This window comes from Crocodylus siamensis, chromosome 5 (genome assembly GCF_052110815.1).
Source record: "Crocodylus siamensis isolate JL-2025a chromosome 5, ASM5211081v1, whole genome shotgun sequence".
In the NCBI taxonomy this organism is placed as follows: domain Eukaryota; kingdom Metazoa; phylum Chordata; order Crocodylia; family Crocodylidae; genus Crocodylus; species Crocodylus siamensis.
The window spans coordinates 187342129-187368288 of NC_143399.1; the positions used below are offsets into that span (position 1 = coordinate 187342129).

General features: G+C 44.5%; 1 protein-coding gene across 1 annotated transcript in view; it reads left to right on the top strand.

The window, feature by feature from the left end:
* Positions 1-26160, top strand: part of CCDC7 (coiled-coil domain containing 7) — a 178256-nt gene that overhangs the window by 102708 nt on the left and 49388 nt on the right. The window contains exons 25-29 of the mRNA XM_090047535.1: positions 2467-2562; positions 5005-5124; positions 7365-7490; positions 12590-12709; positions 20076-20168. Coding sequence (XP_089903661.1) covers positions 2467-2562; positions 5005-5124; positions 7365-7490; positions 12590-12709; positions 20076-20168 — 555 coding nt within the window. The remainder of the gene's footprint in view (positions 1-2466; positions 2563-5004; positions 5125-7364; positions 7491-12589; positions 12710-20075; positions 20169-26160) is intronic.

Sequence of the window (26160 nt, forward strand, 5' to 3'; positions counted from 1 at the left end):
AAGGAGGGTTGGGGAATGGGAGTACTAGGCCATCTTTTTACTTCTTTATGCTAGCATGCTTCACAGCCACATGTGTGTTAAACACATTCTGTGGCTGCTCTGTGAGCTACAGTACTCCTAGAAATTTTCAGTGTTGTATACTGCAGATCTGTGTGCAGTATGCATCTCTTTCCCCCAGTTTACATCTGCCATGCTCCTTTTACCTGTCTTATAAAGAGGTGGTATAAAAAAAAATAACTCGTTTCCAAAGTCACTGAACAAATAGAATTCTTCTCTAGGAAGTTGTCCAGCTCTTAGATCTCCTTTTAGTTCTTTTGGTTCTACAGTCACACTAATATAAAAGAGCAAGGGTAGGATGAAGCTTCCAATAAAATATTTTAGAAGTGAGATTGAGAGGAGGAAAAAGCATACTATCATGTTACCCAAATGATCACCCAAAATGATCCTGAATTTAAGGTGACTTATAACATTTTCCGTGTGCAGAATCTAATTATTGCAAGGTCATCTTAAATTCATCCACCTAATCCACTGCTGCAGTGGAGAGTGGGGGAAAGTAGTGGCAAGAGGACAGATGGTAGGGGGAGCAGAGGGAGCAGGGGTGAAGGTGCTGCCCCTCCCTGCCACTGCTTACCTTTGCTTCATTACTGGCAGACTCCATCCCCACTCTAACCTGGAGCACAGAGCATGGCTCCAGCTCAGCCAGGTTGCAGTGGCAGCTGCTGCTACAAGGCTGGGCTCAGGCTATGCCCCATGCTGGAACAGAAACATGCCCCACGCTGGCTGGTGTCAGATCAAGGGTAAACAGAGAGGTGGGGAGCATGGGGGGAACAGGTAGGAAGGAGGGCCTGAGGCTGTGGGTCTGGGCCAGAACTGGAGCTACAGCAGTAGCCTGCCCCCCACCTGCTGCTTCATGCTTGATTCTAGATAATGGGCTTTTTCCCCATGTTAAATGGTGGGGGAATCTTGTATTGGGAGCTGAGTACACATGGTAATAATTTTCACTCTATCTCCTTGAGATGCTGTTTATCACTCTCAGTAGATTGTGAAGATGGTCACGGTATGATCATATCTACTCTGATTCCATGAGGTTTTCTCCCTCCTAAGAAGGCTTTCACACATCCCAGAATTTGTTAGTCCCCTGGGGCTGCTTTGTCTTTGTCCGACTCATCTATCTCTTTCTTTGATAGCATGGGTACAAACTACTGTGAAGCAAGGGAGGGGCACGACTTTTATTGTGCATCATCCGCTCCATGGAAACTTCTCAGATTCATATTTTTACCTCCAAGTGCAAATAATCCACAGTAAAGCCCCACCTTTCTTTGCCTTGTTTGTGTGTTACTGAATTTAATGTAGGTATTTTTCCTGAAGACAGGAGAGACCCCCTTCTCAGTATTAAATATCTTGTCTGTCAGTTTCTGCTGGTACTTCCTAGAAAGGTTTGGGGCCTTTTTCCTCTGTGGAATAGTCTGAGAATAAGTTTTGTCTTTGTAGGAAGGCAGCAGTTGAGGTCTTAGATCAGGGCTGGGCAAAATGACAGATCTGGCTGGCAGCCAGACTCGATTTCCCAGCAGCTCCTAACTGTATCACTGCCGCTAGTTTTCAGCAGGGGTGAGGCTGTGACAACATGGGGCCAGGGTTGCCATGAGACTGGCCCCAGCAGCACTGGCAGGGCATGTGGCTGGGTGAAGAGCTGCTCTGGGGCTGGTACTGGGATCTTGAGGCTCTGACAACATGATCTGGAGCCAGGGCAGAGTTGTGATCCGCTGCCTGCAGGCTCCTGCCCGCAGCACTGAACTTCTGTTGTGTTACAAATATGAACCGGTTTCTGATCACTTCTTCTGGTTTATGTGTAATTTTTGTCCCTAGTCCCTGACAATAGCACTGGCAAGTAGAGAATAAATGCAGAGACCCATATTTATGTTATATTACTGTGACTCCTTAATAATGCAGATCCTTTTGAAAATAGAACTTGGGCTCCAAAGTCACTTAAGGACTTATGAAAATGTTATTCAAGAATGTTGCATTCTATTGACTATGTCAGTAGTTCAGCTAAAATTCCCTTATTGAATCCTTAGGCCTATAGCACTTACACAGTTACTTTAAACTGGGGACATCATGCACACGGCCCCAGTAGAGGCATTTCAGGCATGGAAGAGAGGAAAGACAAAAAATACATAACAGATGTTTTAATATATATTTTTATTTGGGGATTTTTAATAGGAACATATACCAACATTTTCAGTTTTCAATTTCTAGGAAGGCCACGATTTAATTATTATTTACAGGTTTGGCAACATTATCTTTCTATAAATTTTTTTAAGAGCCAGATAAATATAAGTCAATTATTTGGCAGAGTTGTTGTGCAGACACATTGCAACTATTTTAATAGAGTTTAAGATTAGTTATAACCAATCTTAAAATATTTTAAACAGACTTTTAAATACATTTTTTCTCTTGATGCTTCAGTTATTTTAGACAAGGAGGCAGATGAGCTATCCGAGCAGAGAAGGCTTATGCTTCCAAATCTGGAATCAAATCTGCAGCAAACTCAATGCATTGCAGGTAGCCTATATCTTTTATATAAAGGAGGTATGGTGGGATGAGGCTTTGTATAGGACCTATGACCCCAGCTGACTTCCTGCCCTTTGGGCAGGGGGCTGGACTCAATGATCTTCTGAGGTTCCTTCCAGCTCTAATGTCTATGACATTTTAAAATAAAAGAAAATACCAAGTGTATATTAGATAACAATGTTTATTGCTATTAGTGACCATTTCTGACCAGTACAGTTGCAAGCATTTGATTAGAAAGTCTAGCTGTCCCATGATGATTGGGCCCAGCAGATGTGGTCACCTTATCAAAGAACCCATCTCTCTGGTTTCTTTTAATCCCCCTTTCATCACTCATTTTCTGAATTTCAAAAACTGATCAAATATAGCCCTTGCATGTATACCTATGTTATTAATCACAATATATCAAATCTTCCATGTTCATCATCCATTCTTAGTGGCTTTCTTCCTAGACCTACTACAGTAGCATGTAGATTCATCACACTCCATCCTGACAATATTAACATGCTGCATGTCTCTTTGAGTCTGTATGGTTTGTTTCAAAACATAGTCTTGGAAAATCCTGAGATTTTAGCCAAAGGTTTAAGTGGGTGGAGGGTCTCATCCCTAGCTCTGAATCAGGATTCAAATTCTTTTTCTTGCCATTGTAACCCCTAGGATAATTTGAAGCATCTATTATTATCACAACTTTGACGTGGTAGAGAAGCTTGTATGCTACCAATGATCTCTAGGGCAATGTCTTTTTAGTACTCCTGGTAGGGTCACCCGTAGTAGCAAAGTTGAGAGCAAGGTTTCCAGACTAACAGCGATTCAAAAACAAAAATGAAAGTCCTCGGTGGTGGAGCAGGCAATTGAAGATGAAATACTTCACAATGGCTGCAAAAACAGATGAAGGCTTCAGTGGAACAGAAACCTCCAGTCATCTAGGTTTTCCTTGCAATTGGATTAGAGTTTCTTTCCTGCAAAATATTGTGTGGTTGCTAATGTGCATCCTCACATTAAACAAAGACACACACAGGCATCTTTTATCAACAGCAAGTCTTATGATGATGAGTGAGTGGCAGCGAGGGCAGGTGCTAGTGATCACTAGAGGCCCTTAGTTACAGACCGACATTGGCCACATCCAGACAAGTGCAGCCATTTGTTTCCTCAGGGACAAGTAGCAGTGGCACACCTTCTGTGCCATACAGCCCTGGCTCAGGCCCTGCGCCAGGAAAAGCCCAGTGCTGCCCTTGTCCCTGAGCGGGCAGCAGCAGCCCGCCATCGCCCTATGAACAGAGCTGGGGGGGCACATACCCCCTATACCTCCCCCAGGGATGCATGCAGTGGGGGGAGCTGCCCCCCTGCCCCCTGGATGAGCCTCTTGTGGCTCTGTCCCATGCCCTCCCCTGGCCAAGCAGTACCTGCCCCAACCCCCCTCCTCCCTCACCACGGGGGCCTTGATCTGCTGCCCCAACAGACCAGCTGGACACCTTGTGCCGCTGCTACATGTTCCCGGGGAACGCTCTGGTGCCTGGCAAGTTACCCGGGATTGGGTAGGAGAGGCTGGGGCTAACAACTGTACTAGTCCCACAGCCTTACCTGAAGGCCTTGGGGAGCTGTAGTCATGGTATTCCTGTATTTGGGAACCTGGCTGGCAGCCAGAGCATGGCATTAGCTGGCAAGGCTCTGGTTTGGGGCTGTGAGTGCTGCTGCCACATGCACCACCTGTTTTTTTTTGCCATGGGATCTGTGCATAGGGTGATGGCGGGTTGTTGCTACCTGCTTGGGCCTGATGAGATGCATAGATGAGGGAGACAAAGGGAAACAACTGGGACCCAACATTACCAGGATCCACTTCTTCCTTCTAGAACTGTATGCCATATCTAAAGTTGAAAATACAAATCTTAGATTGGCCTTGTAATGAATTCCCTATCTACTGGAAGACTGTTGTCCTTGTATTGAGGGACTGCTGATGATGATTATTATTAAATATATAAGTTATGGTCATATCTGGACAGTGAAATCAGGACCAGGTTCTGTTGTTCTAGGTGATTTACAAACAAAAAAAATAAGATCCATTCCTCCAAAGTCTTAAATCCTATGAGAAGATCTTGGAAAGAACAGGCATGGAAGAGAGAGAAGAGACAAAAACACAAGATATATTTTAATACAAGTTTTTATTTGGGGATGTTTAACAGGAACGTAAACCAATATTTTCATTTTTCAAGTTTCAGAAAGGCCATGATTTAATTATTTTATAGGTTTTGCCACATTTTTGTGCACTTTTATTTAAACCCAGGTAAAAACAAGTCAGTTACTTGGGGTAATTGTTGGGCAGACATGCTGCAACTATTTTATTAGCGTTTAAGACCAGTCATATGTGACAGTATTTTTAAAAACACTTTTGAAAACAATTTTTCCCTTGATGACCATGAAATATTTGAACTATTATAGAGAAGGAGAAAAATGATTCCTCAGAACAGAGAAGGCTTCTGCTTGCAAACCTAGAATCAAATCTGAAAGATCTGCAGCAAACTCAGGGCCTTGAAGGTAGCCAGTCAGGTAGTGAGAGTGGTAAGTATAGAGGTAAAGAGCAATCCTTTATTCTCTTTTGGTTCTATTGTCCCATTATTATAAAGTAGCAAGTATGGGGTGAGGCTTCGTGTAAGATCTCTTAGAGGCTGAAAATTGTGGAAAAATACATACAGAAGACCTGCGGAAAACCAGCCATGCAATATGAGTGGTAAGTGTAAGTTAAAGTCAGGTCCTCTTTCTTTTCATTCAGATAACACTGGTCACATCTAGATGTGAATTTGATGTCAATGAATATAATCTGATGTATATCACACTGAAGTTTATTGCTTCTGAGTGCCGTGTCTTCATGTGAGCCTGGGACTGCAACATGTTGAGCCAGGTTGGAGTACCCTTAGCTGGCAGAGGGCCCCAGGGGTCAGCCTACCAGCCCAGGACTGCTTCAACCTGCTCAACGTGTTGTGGAGGGGCTGGCTGGGGCACAAATGTGCTCCACTGTGGGGCTAGCCAATAGGCTGCGCTGCACTGAAGCACCCCTATGCCCCAGTCAGCCCTGTCAGTGTCTACACGTGTGTTGCTGCATGTTAAGGAACACTGTTTCAGGATAGTACTTGTACAGGGAACCCCCGCTCAGCGCCCTTAATTGGTTCCTGAAAAACAGTGTCGAGCAAAACTAGTGTTAAGCGAAACTGAAAGTATTTGACAACCCAAGATGGCTACTGCAATTGTTTTTAATGACCCAAGATGGTGACCACGAGTATTATAACAAAACTCGCTGAGCACTAAGTGAAATCAGGTATCAATTTAAAATGAGTGTTATAGAGAAATAGCACTAAACAAAAAAGTGTTAAGTGGGGGTTGCCTATATTTACAAGTACTAACTTGCAGAACAGTTAGTTTTCTGTAGCATAAAAAGGCAGCACATGTAGACATTGAGACTTTCTTGCAGAGCTAATTACCAGGGATCCTGGTTTTGTCTGATTCCAAAATTTTCTGATTAACCCCCTCCCCCAATCCATGTTTCATTTTAATCACGGAAAAATGCGGATTCAAGGCAGGGGTGCGGGGGGAAGGGTTAATTAGAAAATTTGGGATTTTTTTGTTTATCAAAGAAAACCAGGATCCCTGCAGTAAACACCTCATATAAACATGCCCAGTCTATAGTAGTTTGTATGGTTGAACGAGCCATTGAACCATTCTCCATGGGAACGTTTCCTGCATAAGAAATGCAGTGTTCATTTACCAGAATTAATGTCTGTTTCGAATTCTCTCATGAAAATAAAGAAGGTAAAAGCACACTTCTTTTCTTGTGGAAATGATCATTTACTAAAAAGAAATAATGTTCTGTCACTGGCAAAGGATGTCAGTAGGTAGATTAATTGCTGCTGTATATGCTTCCATGGACAAAGGATTGTTTTGAATGCTTTGTACCCTTTAGTTAATTAGCTTTTTGGCTAAAGAATGGTTTCAGGATGCTAAAGCAGGCCTGTCCCACATGCATCCTATGAGGGGCCAGCAGGCTTCTGTCTGGCCACTGCTTCCCTTGCTGCTTCTAATGCAGCAGCAGCCTGGGTCTGTGCACACCCCTCCCTCCCTGGCTTCTGCTTCATGGTCCTACTCCTGGGGGTGGGGCAGTGAGTGGGAGGGAGCGAATTCAGATACCCCAGTATCTGTTGGATGAAGGGGTTGGGAATACGTGTGGGGAAAGGGAGCGGGACTTCTTGTATTATGTGTGGCAGCAGAGGGGTGAGCTGCTTGTATGGCACAGCAGGCCAGGAGTGGGGTGAAGCTGTATGCACAGTGGGGGGAGCCAAGCTGCCTGTGCTGCACATGTGGTCAGGGGAGAGAGAGGTGGGCACTGCTGAGTGATGTGTGGCCCCCAGCTGCTAAGAACTTGGACAGCCCTGTGCTAAACCAAAAATAGAATGCCATTACAATAGTAAAGAACATTATTTATTGGACAGGAAATATGTCCATTCATTCATTGAGCTATATTTAAACAATTTTTAATGTACATGCTTTTTTACCTGATAAAATACTGTGACGTAGAGAATAAAAACTTTCTCTAATATAGTATGTTTTAAGTCTCTTGTATAAATTATCTTTCTAGACAATTTTTGGCAGTCATTATATACTAAATGTTACTTTATTTCATAAATGCAAAGGTAATACTTTTTCAGTGGTAAGGATTTTTACAAATTTATATCCTGAGGAAATCTATAAAAAGTTTAAATATGCAATGCTTCTTTCTTCTATTTACTGACCTAACTATCTCCTTGTAGGGAACAAAGAAGATGAGCTAACAGATCAAAGAAGAATTTTAGTTGCAAATCTGGAGACAAATGTACAAGACCTGCTGCAAACACACGTTCCTGCAACAGGGCACCTGGAAAAATACAGACCTAGTGGTGGGTGGCAACATAGCGTACAAGTACAGTCAGCCAAAATTACGACGTGTTAGGCAGATCATCAGATATTATGAATATCTTTTTTTCAAAAATATAAATAATCTTTCTTTCCTTTGTTGTACATTCAAAAAAGAAGAGATCCATACAGTTGTTTAGTATTAAACGTCTAGGTTGGAATTAATGAATACATTACTTCGTTACAGTACTTACTTCATTCTAAGACAAGGCTTTTTTCCCATTTAACATAGAGGAAAACGCCCTTTGTTTTAAAAATGAGTATAAGGGTGGTGGGAGGGCAAGTGGCTGCTGTGGTTTGGGTTCCAACCTCTACTTGGGGTCAGGGCTATAGCTGCCGTGTTAAGATTTTACCCTACTTTTTTTTTCTTGGATGAAACAACAAAACTGTGTGGATTTGAGAAGATCAATTGTGTAGTTATGAAGAAAAGTTTAGTCTGAGTAAAGAGTGATAAAAAAAATAAGCCATTGGTAATGCAAAGATTCAGCAAAATTGTTTTCTGAAAATACCCCTCTTCAGGGTCGGGCATCTACATCTGCTTTGCTAGATTACGTACCTCTTTTATTTTTCATTTTCATCGCTAAAAAAATCACTATTCTCCAACTGCAGAAGTGATTTCCTACCTATGCTGATTGCCAGTCTGTATGCCTGAAGGTGAAGAAATTTGTTTTAAATGCATAACATCATATAGTTAATAGGCATTACTAGGTTCAGAATTATTCAGTCACAATATGTTGTACTAGTTTACTTTTGCTCATTATCTAATTTAGCATCCTGCTATTAGAACGTAAAGCTAAAATATGACCAGGAGAAAGACTTTTTATTTTTCAATTTTGTTTTGATAATTTTAAAATATGCTCTGTTCATTTATCAAGCCACTTTTCTTAAATCTTTGTTATCTATTAAAAAGAACATCTATAAAATATTTTTCTCATTGACGCACTAAATGTTTCCTCCTTCTGTAGACAGTAAAATAGATACCCTAAGTAAGCCAGGAAGGAATTTGGCAATGAATTTGAAAGCAAATCTCTACCATACCTGCAGCAAGAAAAGGTTCTTGCAGCAGGCAAAGTAGGCAAAATCATACCCAATAGTGAGTGCTGTGTCAGCAAATATGGTGAATTCAGTGGTGATTCCTTATGCTTCTGTGAACTGAACTTTTGGATCAAAATGTAAATTAGTTTTTTCAAACCTATGGAACTTTTAAAATCTTTGCTCTCATATTCAATGGAACTACCATTTTCCATATATGGAAGACAATCCATATACCTGAGATGAGTGAAATCTGTCTAAACTAAAAGAAAAATGCAAGGTTCTCCACCTTGGGAGGAAAAACTTGCAGCACCCTTATAGGCTCGGCAGTGCTACGTTGGTTAGCACTACAGAAGAAAAAGACTTGGGGGTCATCGCTGACCACAAGATGAACATGAGCCTCCAATGCGATGCTGCGGCTAGTAAAGCGACCAAAATGCTGGCGTGCATCCATAGATGCTTCTTGAGCAAATCCTGGGACGTCATTCTCCCCTTGTACTCGGCCTTGGTGAGGCCGCAGCTGGAGTACTACGTCCAGTTTTGGGCTCCACAATTCAAAAAGGATGTGGAGAAGCTTGAGAGAGTCCAGAGGAGAGCCACGCGCGTGATCAGAGATCAGGAAAACAGATCTTACGATGACAGGCTGAGAGCCATGGGACTCTTTAGCCTGGAAAAGCGCAGGCTCAGGGGTGATCTGATGGCCACCTATAAGTTTATCGGGGTGACCACCAGGATCTGGGGGAACGTCTGTTCACCAGAGCGCCCCAAGGGATGATGAGGTCGAACGGTCACAAACTCCTGCAAGACCGTTTCAGGCTGGACATAAGGAAGAATTTCTTTACTGTCCGAGCCCCCAAGGTCTGGAACAGTCTGCCAGCGGAGGTGGTTCAAGCACCTACATTGAACACCTTCAAGAGTAAATTGGATGCTTATCTTGCTGGGATCCTATGAGCCCAGCTGATTTCCTGCCCTTTGGGCAGGGGGCTGGACTCAATGATCTCCCGAGGTCCCTTCCAGCCCTAATGTCTATGAAATCTATGAAATCTATGAAACTGTAAGTTCTTGCATGGGAGGTAACATTTTGTGGTAACATCGGTTTTCCAGTACATCCCGAGTGCATGGTACATACCACATGGAGGCATTCCTGAGCTTTCTCAGACTTCAGCCAATTCCTGTGGTGCACTTGCTTTTCTTTTCTAAAACCATTTGGTAAATACTATAGTGCAGTGGTCTGCCCAGCCAAACCACTGGTACAGGCATGGCCATTTAGTGAAGATTTTAGAGACTGCATCTGTTAGTAACACCAGAATGCAATCACCAGTCTTGAATTGCCTCACATGGATGTTTATTATAGGTAGTTTCATAGTTTCATAGTTTCTAGGGTTGGAAGGGACCTGAACAGATCATCTAGTCTGACCCTCTGCCATGGCAGGGAAGAGTACTGGGGTCAAACGACCCCAGCAAGGTGTTCATCTAACCTCCTCTTAAAACCCCCCAGGGTAGGAGCCTGCACCACATCCCTTGGAAGTTGGTTCCAGGCCCTAGTCGCCCTGACTGTGAAATAGTGCCTCCTGATGTCTAACCTAAACCTACCCTCTGCCAGCTTGTGACCGTTATTCCTGGTCACTCCTGGCGGTGCTCGGGGGAACAGTGACTCCCCCAGTGCCTGCTGATCACCCCGACTAGCTTATATGATGACCCCCAGATCCTTTTCCGCCTCTGTGCTGACAAGAGGGGAGTTCCCTAACCTGTAGGTATGGTGTCGGTTGTTCCTCCCGAGGTGCATCACCTTGTACTTGTCTGTATTGAAACCCATCCTATTCTCATCCGCCCACCCTTGTAACCTGTCTAGGTCTGATTGTATCCTGTTGCTTCCTTCTAGTGTGCCCACGTCCCCCCACATCTTAGTGTCATCAGCAAATTTGAACAGGGTGCTTTTTACCCCCTCATCCAAATCACTGATGAAGATGTTGAACAGTGCAGGCCCGAGGACTGAGCCCTGCGAAACCCCACTGCCCACGTCCTTCCAGGTTGAGAAGGACCCATCCACTACCACCCTCTGGGTGCGGCCTTCCAGCCAGTTGGCGACCCGTTTGACTGTGTGGGTGTCTACGCCACAGCCCTCCAGTTTCTTAATGAGAACGGGGTGAGAGACAGTGTCAAAAGCCTTCCAGAAGTCCAGGAAGACTATATCCACTGCTACCCCTGCATCTAATGATCTGGTGATCTGATCGTAAAAGGCCACCAGGTTGGTCTGACAGGACCTGCCACTGATGAACCTGTGCTGGTTGCCGCTAAGCATGTAGTCTCCTGCTGGCCCCTCCTGGATGTGTGCCAGAATAATTTTCTCGAACAGCTTGCCTAGGATCGAGGTAAGACTAACTGGCCTATAGTTTCCCAGGTCATCCCTCCTCCCTTTTTTGAAGATGGGAACCACGTTGGCCCTCTTCCAGTCCTCCGGTACCTCTCCAGAGCACCATGAGTGGTAGAGGTAGGCTCTTGCATGCCTTTGCATTGGTGAAGATTCTTATGAACAAACTCTCCCAGATACTTAAAGCTTTCAATATTGATTTGTCTTTATACTTCTCAGTAGAACTTACTGGCATATGTACTGCTCTATAAGCCAGCATATGCTTTTTGCCTCAGTATGGCACATTCTTTTGCCCTACAGATATGTCCTGTGTTCTCCAGTTCTGGTCTCTGACTCTTTTCCCATCCTTGAGACTCTTTCTTCTTCAAAAGCCACTCTGGGGACTTCATGAAATTTTGGGAGTACTGCTGACTTGTACTATTATCTCCAACTTTTCCTTTTATGGTACCATCTGACTATCTTAGTTCCCTGGTATTGAGCCTTTTTTATGTATACATGACCTGTTGGCTCAGGAGGTCTATAGCCTGCCAAGAGTCCATGTCCAAGATGTCACAGAAAGGTTGTCAAGACCTATCCAGGCCTTTGACTACTATTTCATGTTGCTTATGCATGTGGGCACTAATGATACTTCCAGAGGCGATGTTGAGTAAATCAGAAGTGACTACATGGCTCTGGGTATAAGGGTGAAGGGAGTGGGGGTCCAGATGGTGTTCATATCAATTCTTCCAGTCAAAGGTAAAGGCCCAGGTAAGAGCAAATGTATCCTGGAGATCTGCTTGTGCTGCATAGATGGTGTCACCAGTAGGATTTGGCTTTTTGATCATGGGGTAGAGTTCCAAGAAGGACTACTGGGAAGAGATGGGATCCATCTGATAAAGAGAGGGCAGAGTATCTTCATGTGCAGGCATACTAACCAGCTTTAAACTGGATTAATCGGGGAATGGAGATCAGAGATAAGGTAAGAAGCAGGGGACCTAGATAAAAAAGTAGCAAGGTGAAACACTAATGACCATCTCATTAACAAAGAAAATACTAACTAGACGAAAGTTCTGTAAAGTAGATATGTAACTGCTTAGATCTTCCCACTCAATGAATAGTCATCAATGGCTCAATGTCCAGTTAGTCTAGGTGGTCCGCTGCAAGGTAGCTGACTGGAAGAGCTGCTGTGCTGGTCAAGCTGAGGCCATGGCTGGATGTCGAAGGGCAATTATAGAGAAGATGGAGATAGACTATTCTTTGTGGCTGGAGGAGAGCACTAGAAACAATAGCCTCAAACTACAGCAGAAGAAATTCAGGCTGGAGATTAGATAGAACTTTGTGACTATGAGGGTGGTCAAGGTTTAGTACAGGTTACCTAGAGAAATTGTGGAATTTCCATTCTTGGACATTTTCAAGAGCAGTTTGGATCAACACTTGGTTGGGATGGTTTTTGTTTTTAATAGTATTTAATGATTGTTGCAGATTATGTGAATGAACTGACATGTAACCCAACAGTTTGTGGATTTTGAATGTTCTAAATATTGTATTAGCTAATTAGACTATAATGAATTGGAAGTGGATTCACTTTCTGAGATAATCTAATTAGAAACAGACTATACAAGTAAATCTAATATTTATTTGAAATTCTAATTACAGTGAAACATTTTTAATGATTATTTTAATTAATTTCTGCCTTTGTAGAGAGAGAACTGAGGGAATTAGTGGAGAAGAGAAGACTTTTGCTTGCAAGTTTCGAATCAACTCTGAAAGATCTTCAGGAAGCACAGGCTCTTGCAGCTTGCCAGCCAAGCAGTGTCAATGGTAAGTAGAATTAGCGTCAGTAGACTACTCAAGCCTATTCTGTGCATCAGGTTACTGTGGTGAAGCCATGCCAGTATCTGTAGCCAACAGGACAAAGTGGAATGATGTGACTTGCACCATGTCTGACTGACTTTGATTCCCCAGCCCAAATGATCAGGTGCCTATTTACAGCTGGGATGGCAAAAAGCCACTTTCTGTTTGAAGCTTACTTATACCTTTGGATCTGTAGTAAGGCTCTTTAGCTACTATGCGACTGTACCCCTAGATCAAGTTAAGGCTAGATCCTTTATTGTTCATGAGAGAAACTCAATAGCAGTTTTTTTAGTGAGATTCTTTGAACTATTCTTAGTAGATTTTTCTCTTGTGGTGCATTCAGGGCTCTCATAACCTCATACCCAGTGCCGCCTGTGCTGCTTGGTAGCCCCGGGCCACTTGGGCTGTCAGCTGGGGCCCTGTGCCACTCACAGAGACTGGGTGTCGCGCCAGATTGGATCCTGCCTCTGGCAGTAGCGCTGCCAGATCTGCAGTGTGTGCAGGGAGAAAGTGCGCACAGAACTGAGAGGCACAGCTCCAGGATGCATGGCTCCTGTGCAAAGATGCGCTAGCTGCATGGCCTGGGCCAGGTCAGGTTGGCAGGGTGCATTTTCCATGAGGCTTAGGCAGTGATGTGCCATGGCCCATTGTAGGCACAGCACCATGGCCATGCATTGACACTGGAGCCTCATGGAAAATGCACCCGGTACAGCTCGGCTCGGGCCGTGCAGCTAGCACATGAGCCACATGTTCTGGAGCCACACCACCTGGTCCTGTGCAAAGGCGTGCTAGTGGGTTGGGTCGGGTCCCACCATGTGTTTTCTGGAGGGGAGTGAGTGGGGGGTGCCACATGCCTGCCCCCCCTGCCCAGTGGCACTGGTGACAGCAGCCAGTGCACCTGTGACCCAGCTGCAGGCACAGCTGGCAGCAATGCATTGCTGTGTGAGCCGGGCTCTGTATATGCTGAACAGACCTGGCCCAGCCCACTAGTGCACAACTTTCCCAGTCCTGTCCAGAGCCGTGTTGTAGTGGGCTGGGTCCCTCAGCATGTACAGAGCCCAGGTCATGCAGTGCCGCATCATCACCAGCTGTGCTTGCAGCCGGACCACAGCTGCACTGGCTGCTGCTACTGGTGCCCTGGGGGGAGGGGACAGGTATGCAGTGGCTCCTCCATAAACCCACCCACAGATTGCACCCTCCTGCCACTCTCCATAAAACCCATAAGATTGCACCCTCCTGCCACACCCACCAACACCCATAAAATCCCACACATCCCTAACTTACAAGGATTGTGGGTCACGATCCTTGCCACACTTCTGATTGTCCCAGCAGGCTGAGTTCGTGCCCCATGTGCTGGGGCAGCAGGAGAACCATAGAGACACTCTGGCCATAAACCAGAGCATTTCTCTGGAGGACCGTGTCCTGGGTTACCTCAGGGTATGGTCGACAACCATACCCTGCCCTGCTTTTTCTCCCCATGTTTTATTTTGATACTTGGATATCCAGATATTAAATTCTGAGCCTACACTGCAGCATGTTGCCTAAATATGTAGCATGAGGAACATTTTTTTTGTTCCTGGTGTGCCTCTTGCTATGCCTTAAACTGCTTTGAGACATGACAAGAGGCATGTGCATGCTCATCTGGATGTGCCCTGGGAGTACTTTTAATAAAGTTTAAAAATACTTATTGTCACTTAGTTAACAAGTATGTCTAAGTTCAGTGTGATGAGGGTTTTAAAATGTTGTAGCATGCTTTTGTTTTTTGCCTATTTTATCATAGTGCTGTCCTAAAAAAAGATGAAAACATGAGGGAGGATACTTTTTTAAAAGCCGAAGTAAAGTAGGAACATTGCTAAAATGTTTACAGTATTTTTAATGTGATGGACCACAGTGATCTGAGGTGATTTAATTTTGGGATCTAAGTGATGTTTCTAGGCAGTTTTCTGAAGCTGTTGAATAAATTTACTTAACATAGAAAAGTTTTTCTCTGTTTCTTTAAGTGCCTCATCTCTCTCATGTTATAAAGGACATTATAAATTACTGAGATACCATTTTTCTAATGACCCACCCCATTATAACTTCCTCTCTTTGCAGAGTGCAAAATGAATGAGCTAGTTTGGCAAAGAAGGTTTTTGTTTGAAAGTTTGGAGGCAAGTCTACAAGACCTGCAAGAAGCAGAGGCTCTTGCATTGGAGCAATTAGGAAAATACACATCTGACAGTGAGTGCGGACTTAAGTATGTCTACAGACAACAATATAATGAGTTAATTGGTGGCTCTATGGGCTTTGAGCTATCATTTTTTTCCTTCAACATAATTTCTCTTTCAGTTCCTTTTCCCCATCTCCCAATTTTATAATTCTGTTAGTGAATTCTTGACAAGGGACATATAATCATCCTGTGAAGTGCACTTAACCATCCTAATAAGAAGGCCACATACCGGAGTTATGCAAATTCAAGATGACCTCATATTTAAGGCAACACCCCCATAATTAGATTCTGCACAAGGAACAATATAAATTTGTTAAATACAGTATTATTATTGGAGAGTCACCATACATCCACTCCCTTCCCATACTGCTGCAGCAGGGAAAGCAGTGGCAGGGGGGCAAGCACTGGCAGGGGGTAGGCAGCCAATGCTTGCCCCCCTGCCACTGCCTCCACCATGCCTGTGCCCCCTAGGACAGCCACCTTCCCCTTGTCCATCTTGTGTTGCCCCCAGATTTCCCCACCACCAACTGCCCCCCTGCAACCTGTCCTCCCACAAACCCAGTTTCTTGTCCCCCTGGTGCTTGCTGTTCCCTGCCCACCCCCGCCCCCCACTTACCTTATGTGGTGCCTCTGGCTTCACTTCAGCATGGAGCATGGAATGGTGTGCTCTTGTCCTGTCCAGGCAGCAGCCTCAGCAACAGGTTGAGGCTGGTACAAGGGCCACAGCACCTGCCCCACACATCGGTCAATCTCCCCACGCTCCCTGGGCCGCACAACCCACAATCTCCCTCACACTCGCTGCTCCTTGACATGGCAGTCTCCTTGCACTCCTCCAATGCTGCACAACCTGTGATCCTCCCCTGTACCTGCCCCTCCTCCCCCAGCACTGCACAATTGCCCCCAGGGCAAGGATGGAGTTGGAGCCAGAGTCATAGCAACTGTCCGCTCCACTGATACTTAAATCTAAGATGAGGTTTCTTTTTCATGCTGAATGGGGAGAAAATCTTGGCTTGGATTCGGGAAAATGGGGTAATTAGGTATCCAAATATGAATTTAGGTTTTTAAGTTAAATAATTTTTAAGTTAATGTTCTTTACAAAAGTCAGCACATGCTACAGATAGAAAAACTGAATGAGTTAAAACAAAAAAGACTACTAAAGCAATTCAAGGACAATGCTAAGTTTTGTGCAGTAAACAAAAGATGTGTGAGATCAGAAATCAGCAGACCAAAATTGGTGTGTCAGAAATTTGGCTTCAATGGTGGACAAAAATAATGAGGATGGATGCCTGACCTTCTTTTGGGGATCTTCAGTTTGACACTGACAAGTTGGAAAATTGTGTGCCCCCAAAAAAATTAACTTTAGCATTGTGACTCATTTTCCTGGGATGCAGCATGACATTGTTGGGCCTTCATTTCCTTGGCTCCTAATTAGATCAAACCAGAGAAAATGACATAGATGACACTTTCTTTGGAGTAAGTCTTGAACAGCACATAGAATATGATATTTGCATATTGCCCTTCACCTTTTGATTTCTTTATAATGAGAGTTTGGCAAGATTGCATTCTATGAAAAAAGTCATTGTGAGCCTGTAAATAAAAGGACAACTAAATTTAGACAGATAAATTCTGGTACCAGTTTAGTAGACCTCATAGGGACAGTTAAAACCGTCCTGTGCTTATCATTCTCTATCTGTGAGATTATAAGTTAGTCCTTGAAACAGAAGCGGCATCATTGTTTAGCTGTGTCATTCTTTTTCATCCTCTTCTGTCTGTGCTTGTTGTTGCTGGAATCTGATCTTGCATCTTTGATGACAAAAAAAGTGACAACAAAAGCTCTCCAGCCCATCCCCCTATTTCTTTTCTCTCCAAAAAAGGCAGCTGTTACCTGTCTTTTCCAGCATATAGAAGGCTACCAAATTGGTACCAAATTTTTCCTTGAAAAATATCAACAGTTGTAATTTTTAAAATTATTGTTCCAATTACATGAATGAATTCAGATGTTAGCTAACAGTTTTTTAAAGATTTTTAAAATTCTAAACATTATATTAGCCAATGAGATTATAATGAATTCTGAGTGGATTTACTTCATGAGATAATCTAATTGGAGATGGACTATATGAGTAAATTTAATATAGTTTTTTTATTCTGATTATAATTGTAACCCAGGTGGTACACAGAAGGAACCCCCTTTCCAAGTGGAGGAATGTCAGCAGGTGTCAATGCTGTGGGGGACCATGGCCGCTTAGCTGTAGAGCCCATTCACCTCCCTTTCCCTACGGAGCAGAGCAGAGCAGAGCAGAGACCCAGGACACTCAGTGATATTTAACTATGTACAGGTTTAATGAATACAAAATAACATAAAACATAACCATAAACGTACATACATATATCTATGTATGTATGTATATATCTACATATCTACACACACACACACACACACACAATATTTACAAAGTGGGTTCACACAGGCAATAGCACTTTTAACCATGTACTCAGGCACAGGCCTATCCTATGTGACCTTCTGATTAGTCTGCAATGGCCCCTCTAGGCAGCAGGCAAAGAAACACTTTATAATAAAACACAGATTCGTTAATACATCAACAACAGAAATAGCTGGCAGTGATGGCACAGTAATTAAACATACATAATCAGGTTACATCAGAAGAGTCACAAACATATACAAATAACCAATACAATGAATTAAAATATAAAACAGCTTTCCTAATAGAACAATAAGGACATGGGTTACATCAAGAATCCTAATGACATGAAAAACCAGAACACCACAATGGCAGAACAGATGTGGCTAAAGGAGAAATGACAACCCAAGGAAAGAGCCTGTTACCTAATAGCACATCACTACCTTTTCCCAGGTCACTCAAGTAGAAAGGGGCCTGTAACCTTGAAACAACCCTCAAGGGCTTCCCATTGATACCTGCAGTGAAGAAGGTCCCTCCTTCCCTGTGGGAATCCCTTTTCCTGGGAAACTCATGACTCTGTGTCCTCCCTTGCAGGGGGGTTGTCCCATCCAGTCACTGTTTGTGGCAGGGAGGCCTGGGCTATTTCATGCAGCCACCGGGGCCTGTCAGTCCTCTTTCAGCCCCATGCACCGGTCTGTGCACCGAGGGCTTCTGCCTCACTGCTTTGTGCAGCCACTGGGTCCCATCTGCTCTCAGACCCTCACCAGCCCTGTGCACCGACCTGTGCACCAAGGGCTCCTGCCTCATACAGGGTTGGGGACAGGCGCTGCCTCGTGCAGCTGCCTAGGTCCCCTCAGCTCTCCACCAGCTCTGTGCATTGCTCTGTGCACTGAAGGGGCCGGATTCCTGCTTTGTGAAGGATTGGGGACCTGCACTGCCTCATGCAGCCACCAAGGTCCCATCCACTCTCTGGACCTCTGTGCACTGACCCATGCACCATTGCCATTCACTTCCCACGGCAGCTGGGATGCAACTGCCTGTTGCTGCTTTAGGGCGCTTCTGGGGTGTCCCGGGGAGCCAGGGCGGGACTTACCAGCAATGCTGGAGAAACCTGCTCAGCGCGTCTGCTGCTTGTTTATACAGACGCGGCTGGAAGATGACGTAATCAGGAGCAGGCGGCCGGCGAGGATAAAAGCGGCCGCGGAAGAAGGGAAGGGGGAAGCCGAGGAACCGGGACCGGGTCCAGCAGCAGAAGGGGCGGAGAGCCCCAGTGCGGAGCAGGTGGCAGCGTCCCCAGGAAGGGGGGTGGAGAGCCCCAGTGCGGAACAAACGGCAGCTTCCCCAGAAAGAGGGGCAGAGAGCCCCAGAACAGAGCAGGCGACAGCTTCCCTAGGAAGAGGGGCAGAGAACCGCAGGGAGGGGCAGTGACCCACTCAGCTGGAGGAGAAAACCGCAATAACAGCTGGCTACAGGGCGTCGGACGAGCGAAGGTGGGCAGTGAGGCTGGAGGTAGACCACGAGGAAAGAGAAGTCGGAAGAATGGCTGATGAGGGACCTTCGGGTTACAGACTGGAAGCCTGCAAGACCCACAGGTTGAGTGCCGGGGCGGTGGCGCAGGGATGCAACCCAGCAAGAGGGGGCGAGGACCAGGGAGAGCCTCAAGAGGGTGGAGTGGGGCGGAGGTCGCCGCCAGCCGGCCGTGTTTAGAAACCTATAGGGTGCACTAGGGAGATTGAGGGCCAGATATTGCCCAAGGGGACCCGGGGGAGGTCCAAATAGGAGCCCTAACCGGTAAGGGGCTGAGGAGCTGGGCTTTAAGTTGTTTATTTTGTTTCCCAGTTAAAAGGGTACCCCAGCGGGAACTGCTGAGGTGTCCCATTCAGGAAGATAGTGTCTAGGACAATTTAGAGGGGCTCAACCTGTGCTGCGACCCAGTGCCGGGTCAAACAGGATATAGGAAGGAGAGGATGGGGCAGACGGGCCCGCGACTAATCCGACAAGGACAGGTTAGGCCAAGGAGAACGACCAGCCCACAAACAAGAGGTCTGACCCATGAAAGAAGGGAAAGCACTAGAGGTGGCGTGAGGCCGGGGTACAGGGGTGGCGGAGCCCCATGACGTGACCGCCGAGGGATCCTGGGCCACGGAGCACCCACGAACCGACCTTAACTGAACTTAACATCAAGTCGTGGTGGGCAAGAAGTAAGGCGGGGACTGGGCCATAAGAGATCTACTCTAAACCCATAGTGATCCTGGGTGAGCAGCGGCATTCCCCCTACCGAAGGTGAACCACCTACGGGTGAGGGTCCCAGTCCGGCAGTCACATAGGGCAACTGCTCCGCCCCCTCTAGCCAGTAAAACCAGCTCTTCTATAGCCCTGGTCTTCATCGTCCCTTGTCGAAAAGCCGCTGTGTGTTGGGCATGCTGGCTTTTTATTCCTTCTGGAGGCTCTGCCCCTGAATTGGGAGCAGACCAATAGGAAAGCCTGAGTGGTTAGTTCCTTTTCAGGTCCTCTCTTTCACCTTGCCTCTGGGTCAGGGCAGGGTTGCCTTCCCTTGATTGGTGGGAAAAACTGTCTCCACCAATGGAGTCCCAGCCCTTTGGACTCAAGCTAACAGTCTGGGCTGCCAGTGAGGCCACCGGCCAACCTGCCACATAATGGAACATTTTAAATGATTTTTTTAAATTAATTTCTACCTTTGTAGAGGAAGAACTGAGTGAGTTAGCAGAAAAGAGAAATCTAGAACATCTGCAGGAACTACAGGCTCTAGCAGCTTGCCAGCCGTGCAGTGTCAGTGGTAAATACAGAGTTAGTATCAGTGGTCCATTCGTGCATCAGGTTAGTGTGGTAAAGTTAGTGCTGGTGCCTGTACCAACAGCACACAATGGAGTGATGTGGCTTGTACCATGTCCGGCTGCCTTTAACTCCTCAGCACAAATGATCAGGTGCCCTGTACCAGAGGCTCCTGCTATTTTAAAAAGAAAAGTGTAACAGAGAGGTCCTCAACTAAATGCAGGCTCTAGAATACTACTCAGAAGCTAGCTGTGGGGCACTAGACCAATAAGACAGAGTTCCAAGAAGGCAGGATTGAAACAAAGATAGCTTAGCTAGGAAAACAGCAACAGGCAGTTCATGAACCTGAGAGAGCATACCTGGTCACGAGCATACCTACCCAGAAGTGGAGCTCAGGGATATAAACCTGGGTTCCTGAGACAGGCCCCTGTGGTCCTGAACTCTGCAAGGAGAGGAGCTCCTGCCAGCTCAGGTTGTCAGGGATCAAGCTGCAAACCAGGAAAGGTACCCAAGGGGCTGGTAGGGAGCAGGAGTGAGGCTCTTACATCAATACAGTTACCCAGAGAGGGCTGTAAGTATTTTGATTTGAAACAGATTGCAAGCATCTGTTTCCTACCAGAGGATTAGTGTGAGGGAGGATTTTGGCTCCTTCACACTGCTGCCCCTTGCAGGGCTCAAAACAGAGATCCCTAGGCACCCTGGCTGTAGGGGTGGCCAGGAGGCGAAGTGCCAGGGTACATAGGGACTCTCTGTTTTGAGCCCTGCAAGGGGCAGCAGTGTGAAGGAGCCAAAATTGAGAGGGCCGAAGCCCTAGACAGTGGGGCTGAAGCCCAGGAGAGGCTGACAGGGCAGAGCCAAGGGGCCAGGGGCTCAGAGGCAGCTTAAGACTAGGGGGACCAAAGTCTGAGCTGAGAGATCCAGGCTAAGGCTAAGAGGACCAAGGCCTGAGCTGGGAACAGAATGAGACAGGCTGAGACCAAGAGGGCCAAGGCCTGAACAGAGGAAAATGGGCCAAAGCAAAGAAGATCAAGGCCTGGGTAGGGAGGCTGAAGTCCTGGGGGGGGCTTAATCCAAGACTGGGATGGGGTCCCAGGGAATCAGGAGAGACTTGCCAGGGCCAGGGGCCTAGTGAACTGAATGAACTAAGACAGATGGAGCCAGAGGGCCCAGTGCATGAATTGAGAGTAAGATCTGAGAGGCAGGAATTTGGTTATGGGGGGAGCTGGAGGTCACAGATAATACCCCTAAGATGAGTTAATGTCTGAGGGCAAGGATAGGACCACTGGTCCCAATCAGTTAACAAGACACGGATGCCATTGGGACACATTGTGGGGTTGCAGGTTTTGGGTCCGTTGCCGCGACTAGAACTGGGGGTCTGGCAGAGCAGGTAAAGCTAAGCCGAAAGTGGATCCACTGGGCACATTCAGGGACTCTGGGAATCAGCCTCCCAATGTAATATACAATTTCCTTCAAGATGTAACAAATGCGGCAGTGAGGAGATTACCCTGAGTGGTCAAGTGGGAGAGCTTAAGTGGGGTAAGATTGGTTTGGCTGCCAGAGGGGTACCATGGCCACCTTTAGGGCCAGTCTTGCTACAGTCTCATTTACAGGTGGAAAGACAAAGGGTAATTTTTTGTTTTACACATGAGGTATGAGCAAGCCCCACACAAATAATTAAAAAACAAAACACTTTTTTAATAAACTCCTCTGCTTATAGTTAGATATCTAAATTAACACCATTATCCAGAAACATCTTGCTGCAGATGCTACCGATAGCTTCTATGCAGACATACCCAAATCAAAATTTCTCTTTCTTGATTACATGCATTCAGAATGTATAGTGCAGTATCTTCCAACAAAACATCTGGAGAAATACGTAACACCTCATTACTGGAAACCTTAAAAAAGTGGAACCGGTCAAACTGCTCTTGTAGCAACTTGACATTGTAATCTCATCTCAGTCATGTCCTTTTTCTTTTGTTATGGTTGAAAGATGTTGTTGTATTGATCTCTCTCAAACATTTGATTTACCATCTCAGTTAGGTGACCTCTTTCATTGGAGTTCAGCTCCCGTTGTTGTCTAGCTGATTTGTTACATGTTACGTTTGCAATGCCACCAGAGATGTTGAAAACCTTGCTAACATGCTTTATTCCCTGGTCAGTCGAAATGTTTACAAATGGGAGATTAGTTGTCTTGATCCCAAGCCCTCTTTCCACAAACTCATTATACACTGTAAGAGCAAAATTTCCAAAATCGTTTATACATTCAAGGTATACTGGATTCCATCTCATGCAATTGGTATGATCATGCACAACTATCAGTGGAAGCTTTTTTTCAAAGGCATGTAAATACTCGTGCCTATTTCTTTCATGTTTAGCCCTGATGAAGCACAAGAGAATAGTTCATCCAGTACTTGAATGTACCTTGATGGGAGTGTTCTTCCACAGATTTGTGAAGTAGAATGACAATCTTTGGCAGAAGCACTAATATTTCTTTCACCTCACTCTTTCCAGCTTTTCAGTCATTGTTTTTGAATGCAGCAGCTATGCTACTGGAAAGTTGGTCAACAACATGAGAATCTAATCTGAGCTGTTGTGGGCAGGGCAGGGAGGGAGGGAATACTGACCAGTATGTGGCAGCTCCCCAGAACTGTCTGTGTGCCCTACAGGCCCAAATAATTGCCTGTCCCAAACTAATCCTTTCCTTGAACTGGACAACCATACAGTTAATTTATCAAAATATGCCATATTGCTTCAAATATTATCTTGTGTGCTCTGATAGTATAGTTGTACAATTTTCCTTTTAGTATGTTGGTAGTGTTTTCTGAAAATAATCTGCTTTCTGTCAAACAGTCTCCAAGTTCTGAAGTGGCAAAATGCTGACCAATTGCTGTTAGGAAAACCATCATGATATGAAAGCTTCCAGTCAAATGATCAGTCCTTCAATCTCTTCTGGCTCACACAAGTTCACTTGCTTTGCAATACAATGCCTGATCAAATGTTATGACTGTCCCAGGTGTTCTACAAACTGCTTTGCAGTGCATGATGACAGCTCAAGTTGTATCATACTCAGATGCTAATGCAGGCAGTATGGGACAAAATCCAACAAGCAATGGTGGTGAAGTATCATCAGAAAGAAACTGGTTAAGCTTTGTCCTCCCTGGTACAACAATGTTCTCCTGGTTGTTGGCTGGTATTCTAACCAGTATCTATTGTAGCTCTGCTGACATCAGTTGTTGAACAGTTGTGTTGTCAAACTTTTCATTCATGTTACTACCTGTACCATAGATGGATGGTTTCAATGTCTTGTTATGGGTCATCATTGCCAGAATGACTTTGTTAAATGCACATGGTACATTTTTCAAGGTTCTTTTCCTTCCTATTATGTCATTGCTTTCTTCAGTCTCAACTGGTTTCAGTGGTGGTGTTCAAAATGCTACAGTCTGTGTTGCATGAAATGTTTGTTTTCCATCCAACGTCTCCCCCAAGATGTTAATGTTGTCCAATGAAAACTGACCAAAATGACCAGGAACGAGATTCCTTGGGTTAACAACTCCAATCTTCCTGAAATTCTTTTTTGTCAGCAGTGGTGGTCTTGATGTGAGGAACTGTGTCATAAAGGATACTGCAACCAGTAATGTGGAGACTTTGTACCAGCTTGTTAGATCTAGTTGTGTGATGCATCAGCTAGCTGAACCCAACATATCTTAATGTTAGCTTTTTGACCCTTAATTGCAGGTAAATCAAATCCTGACATATATTTAGTACATTTCTGTCTAGATTTTATCTTGCACACAACTTTCAACATCTAAGTCATCGTTTTCATTTTCCAAAATTGATCAGCTCAATGTGTAAAAGCTATTAGGAATGCATTTTTGGGCTTGCTCTTCATTCAAGTTGCTGTATCTCTTTATGCCAGCTATAACTTTCAAATCTTCTTTGATCTTGAGAGCAGCATAGTACAAGTTTCATGTGTCTGAAAACTTTTTTCTGAACTGTAGGCTTCATCATTATTTATATACACAGTTACAACTACTTGTACAGATTTACCAGTAGTCACAGTTCAGAAGACAAGGAATGGGAGATGGGCATTTTTTGGGTGCTGAAACTGAATGGCGGTCTTGTAGTAAGTCTGAAGTTCTTGCTTCATTTGCTGGAGGATGTTCACCACCACCATCTTCTACTGCATCACAATATCTTTCAAGTGTACCTTTCAGACTGTACACATTTCTCTGTGCAGAGCTAATATCTAGTTCATCAATTATTTGATGCCATGCTCTCGCTTCAGGAGAAAGAAGAATATTTTCTTACACAATCTTCACTTTTTGAATGGGAATGAGAAACTTGTTGCTTCCATTGTTCCTCCCATCTGCATTCAGGATGGTAATACGCCTAGGCAGCTATTAGATCTTTGACACCAATTTGGCAACATTCTTCTCTGCCAGCTTGTGTATTGCATTGGCTGATTCAAATGACAACACTTCTGTCAGGATTTGCACACCCTCCAGTGAACTGCTGGAGTAGATGACCTTCTGGATGTTCTGTGTTCTTCACTTGATGTTGTTGGTAGGGTTTCCCTTTCATTTTCTGTCTTGCATGACTTTCTTAATAGTCTCTCTATGTCCTTTGTGTGTAAAAGAACTGTGGTAACAACGATGCCAGTCAAGGCTTATGGAATGTTGCAGTGCAAGATCAACACAGCGTGATAGTCTGTCAAGAATACTGCCTTGACAAGTCTCAAATTCAGCAACTGTCCTACATTGAACAAATGCCTCGTTTATTCATGCAATTCTAGCAGGTGTACTTTGGCTAATCTCTGGCTGCAAACCTAATTGAGACATGTGACGCATCTTGTAGATTCTGAGTTGTACCTCACGTGCTTTTCTAGACTCAGTGATGCTACAGGCTCCATTGTAATGTTTGCCTAAGGGTAATAAGGGTGAATCTCTTGTTGACAATTGCTATTGCAGGTTTTCATGTTAAGGTAATTTGAAATGGAACAAAGCTGATGTAACAATTTTGGAAATCTTGTGTGTATCTAATAATGAAGAAAGCTGTAAATTCACGGCAGCCTTCTTGGAATCTAATATGACTACCACAACAGAAATGTTATTATGAATCTCCTTTGTTCATACAATATTGATTTTTGTCATTGGAATTAAGTGGGGGCTGAAATATTGACCAAAACTTAAATTCATGGGAGCCATCCTGGTTTCCAATATGTCAGCTATATGCACCACTTGCCAGAATGGCAATGTGACTTTTCTGAAACAGGTAGACCATCTATATCTGATACACAGTGTTGCCATTTGTGGTACTGAGTTGCCTGTGAGGTGAGACCTTTACTCTACTTTTTAACCCTATTATGGTGCTACAGACAGGCTGTACTTCTGCACACAAAATTTGTAGCATTGCATGGGTGTTTGTACTGCTATAAATGTAACCTGCCCACAGCCTGAGGAACACCTGAGCTTCTAGTTCTGTTAGCATATTCTTCAGCCTAGCATAGTCATCATTTATCCTTGTCAGCCTTGTACCTGGCCATAGATAGATAAACATGAACTTCTATAATGCTATTATTGAAGAAAATCTATCACAATCCTTGTATTTCTAGTAGAAATGAGGAGTTGTTATTATCTCTGTATGTGGTACTGAGGCAGCCAGTTCTGGAATAGTGTGTCCTGTTGTTGTGTCCCCAGTACAAGCAGATTGTTCAGAGAAAAGCCACAAGATTGATTAAAGGATTGGAAATGGTTTCTGATAGTGAACAAACTTGAGGATCTAGTCTGTTTAGCTTATCAGAGAGAAGGTTAAATGATGACTAGATCACTCAGTAGGTAACAACATGGGGAACAAGTCTTTTATGGACTCTTCATTCTAGCAAAGTAAGATATAACAGAATGGCTGGAAGTTGAAGATAATAATAAGGTACACATCTAAAAAATAACTTACCAAAAATTGTGATGGATACTGACAGTTTTTAAGTCTTTGTAAAT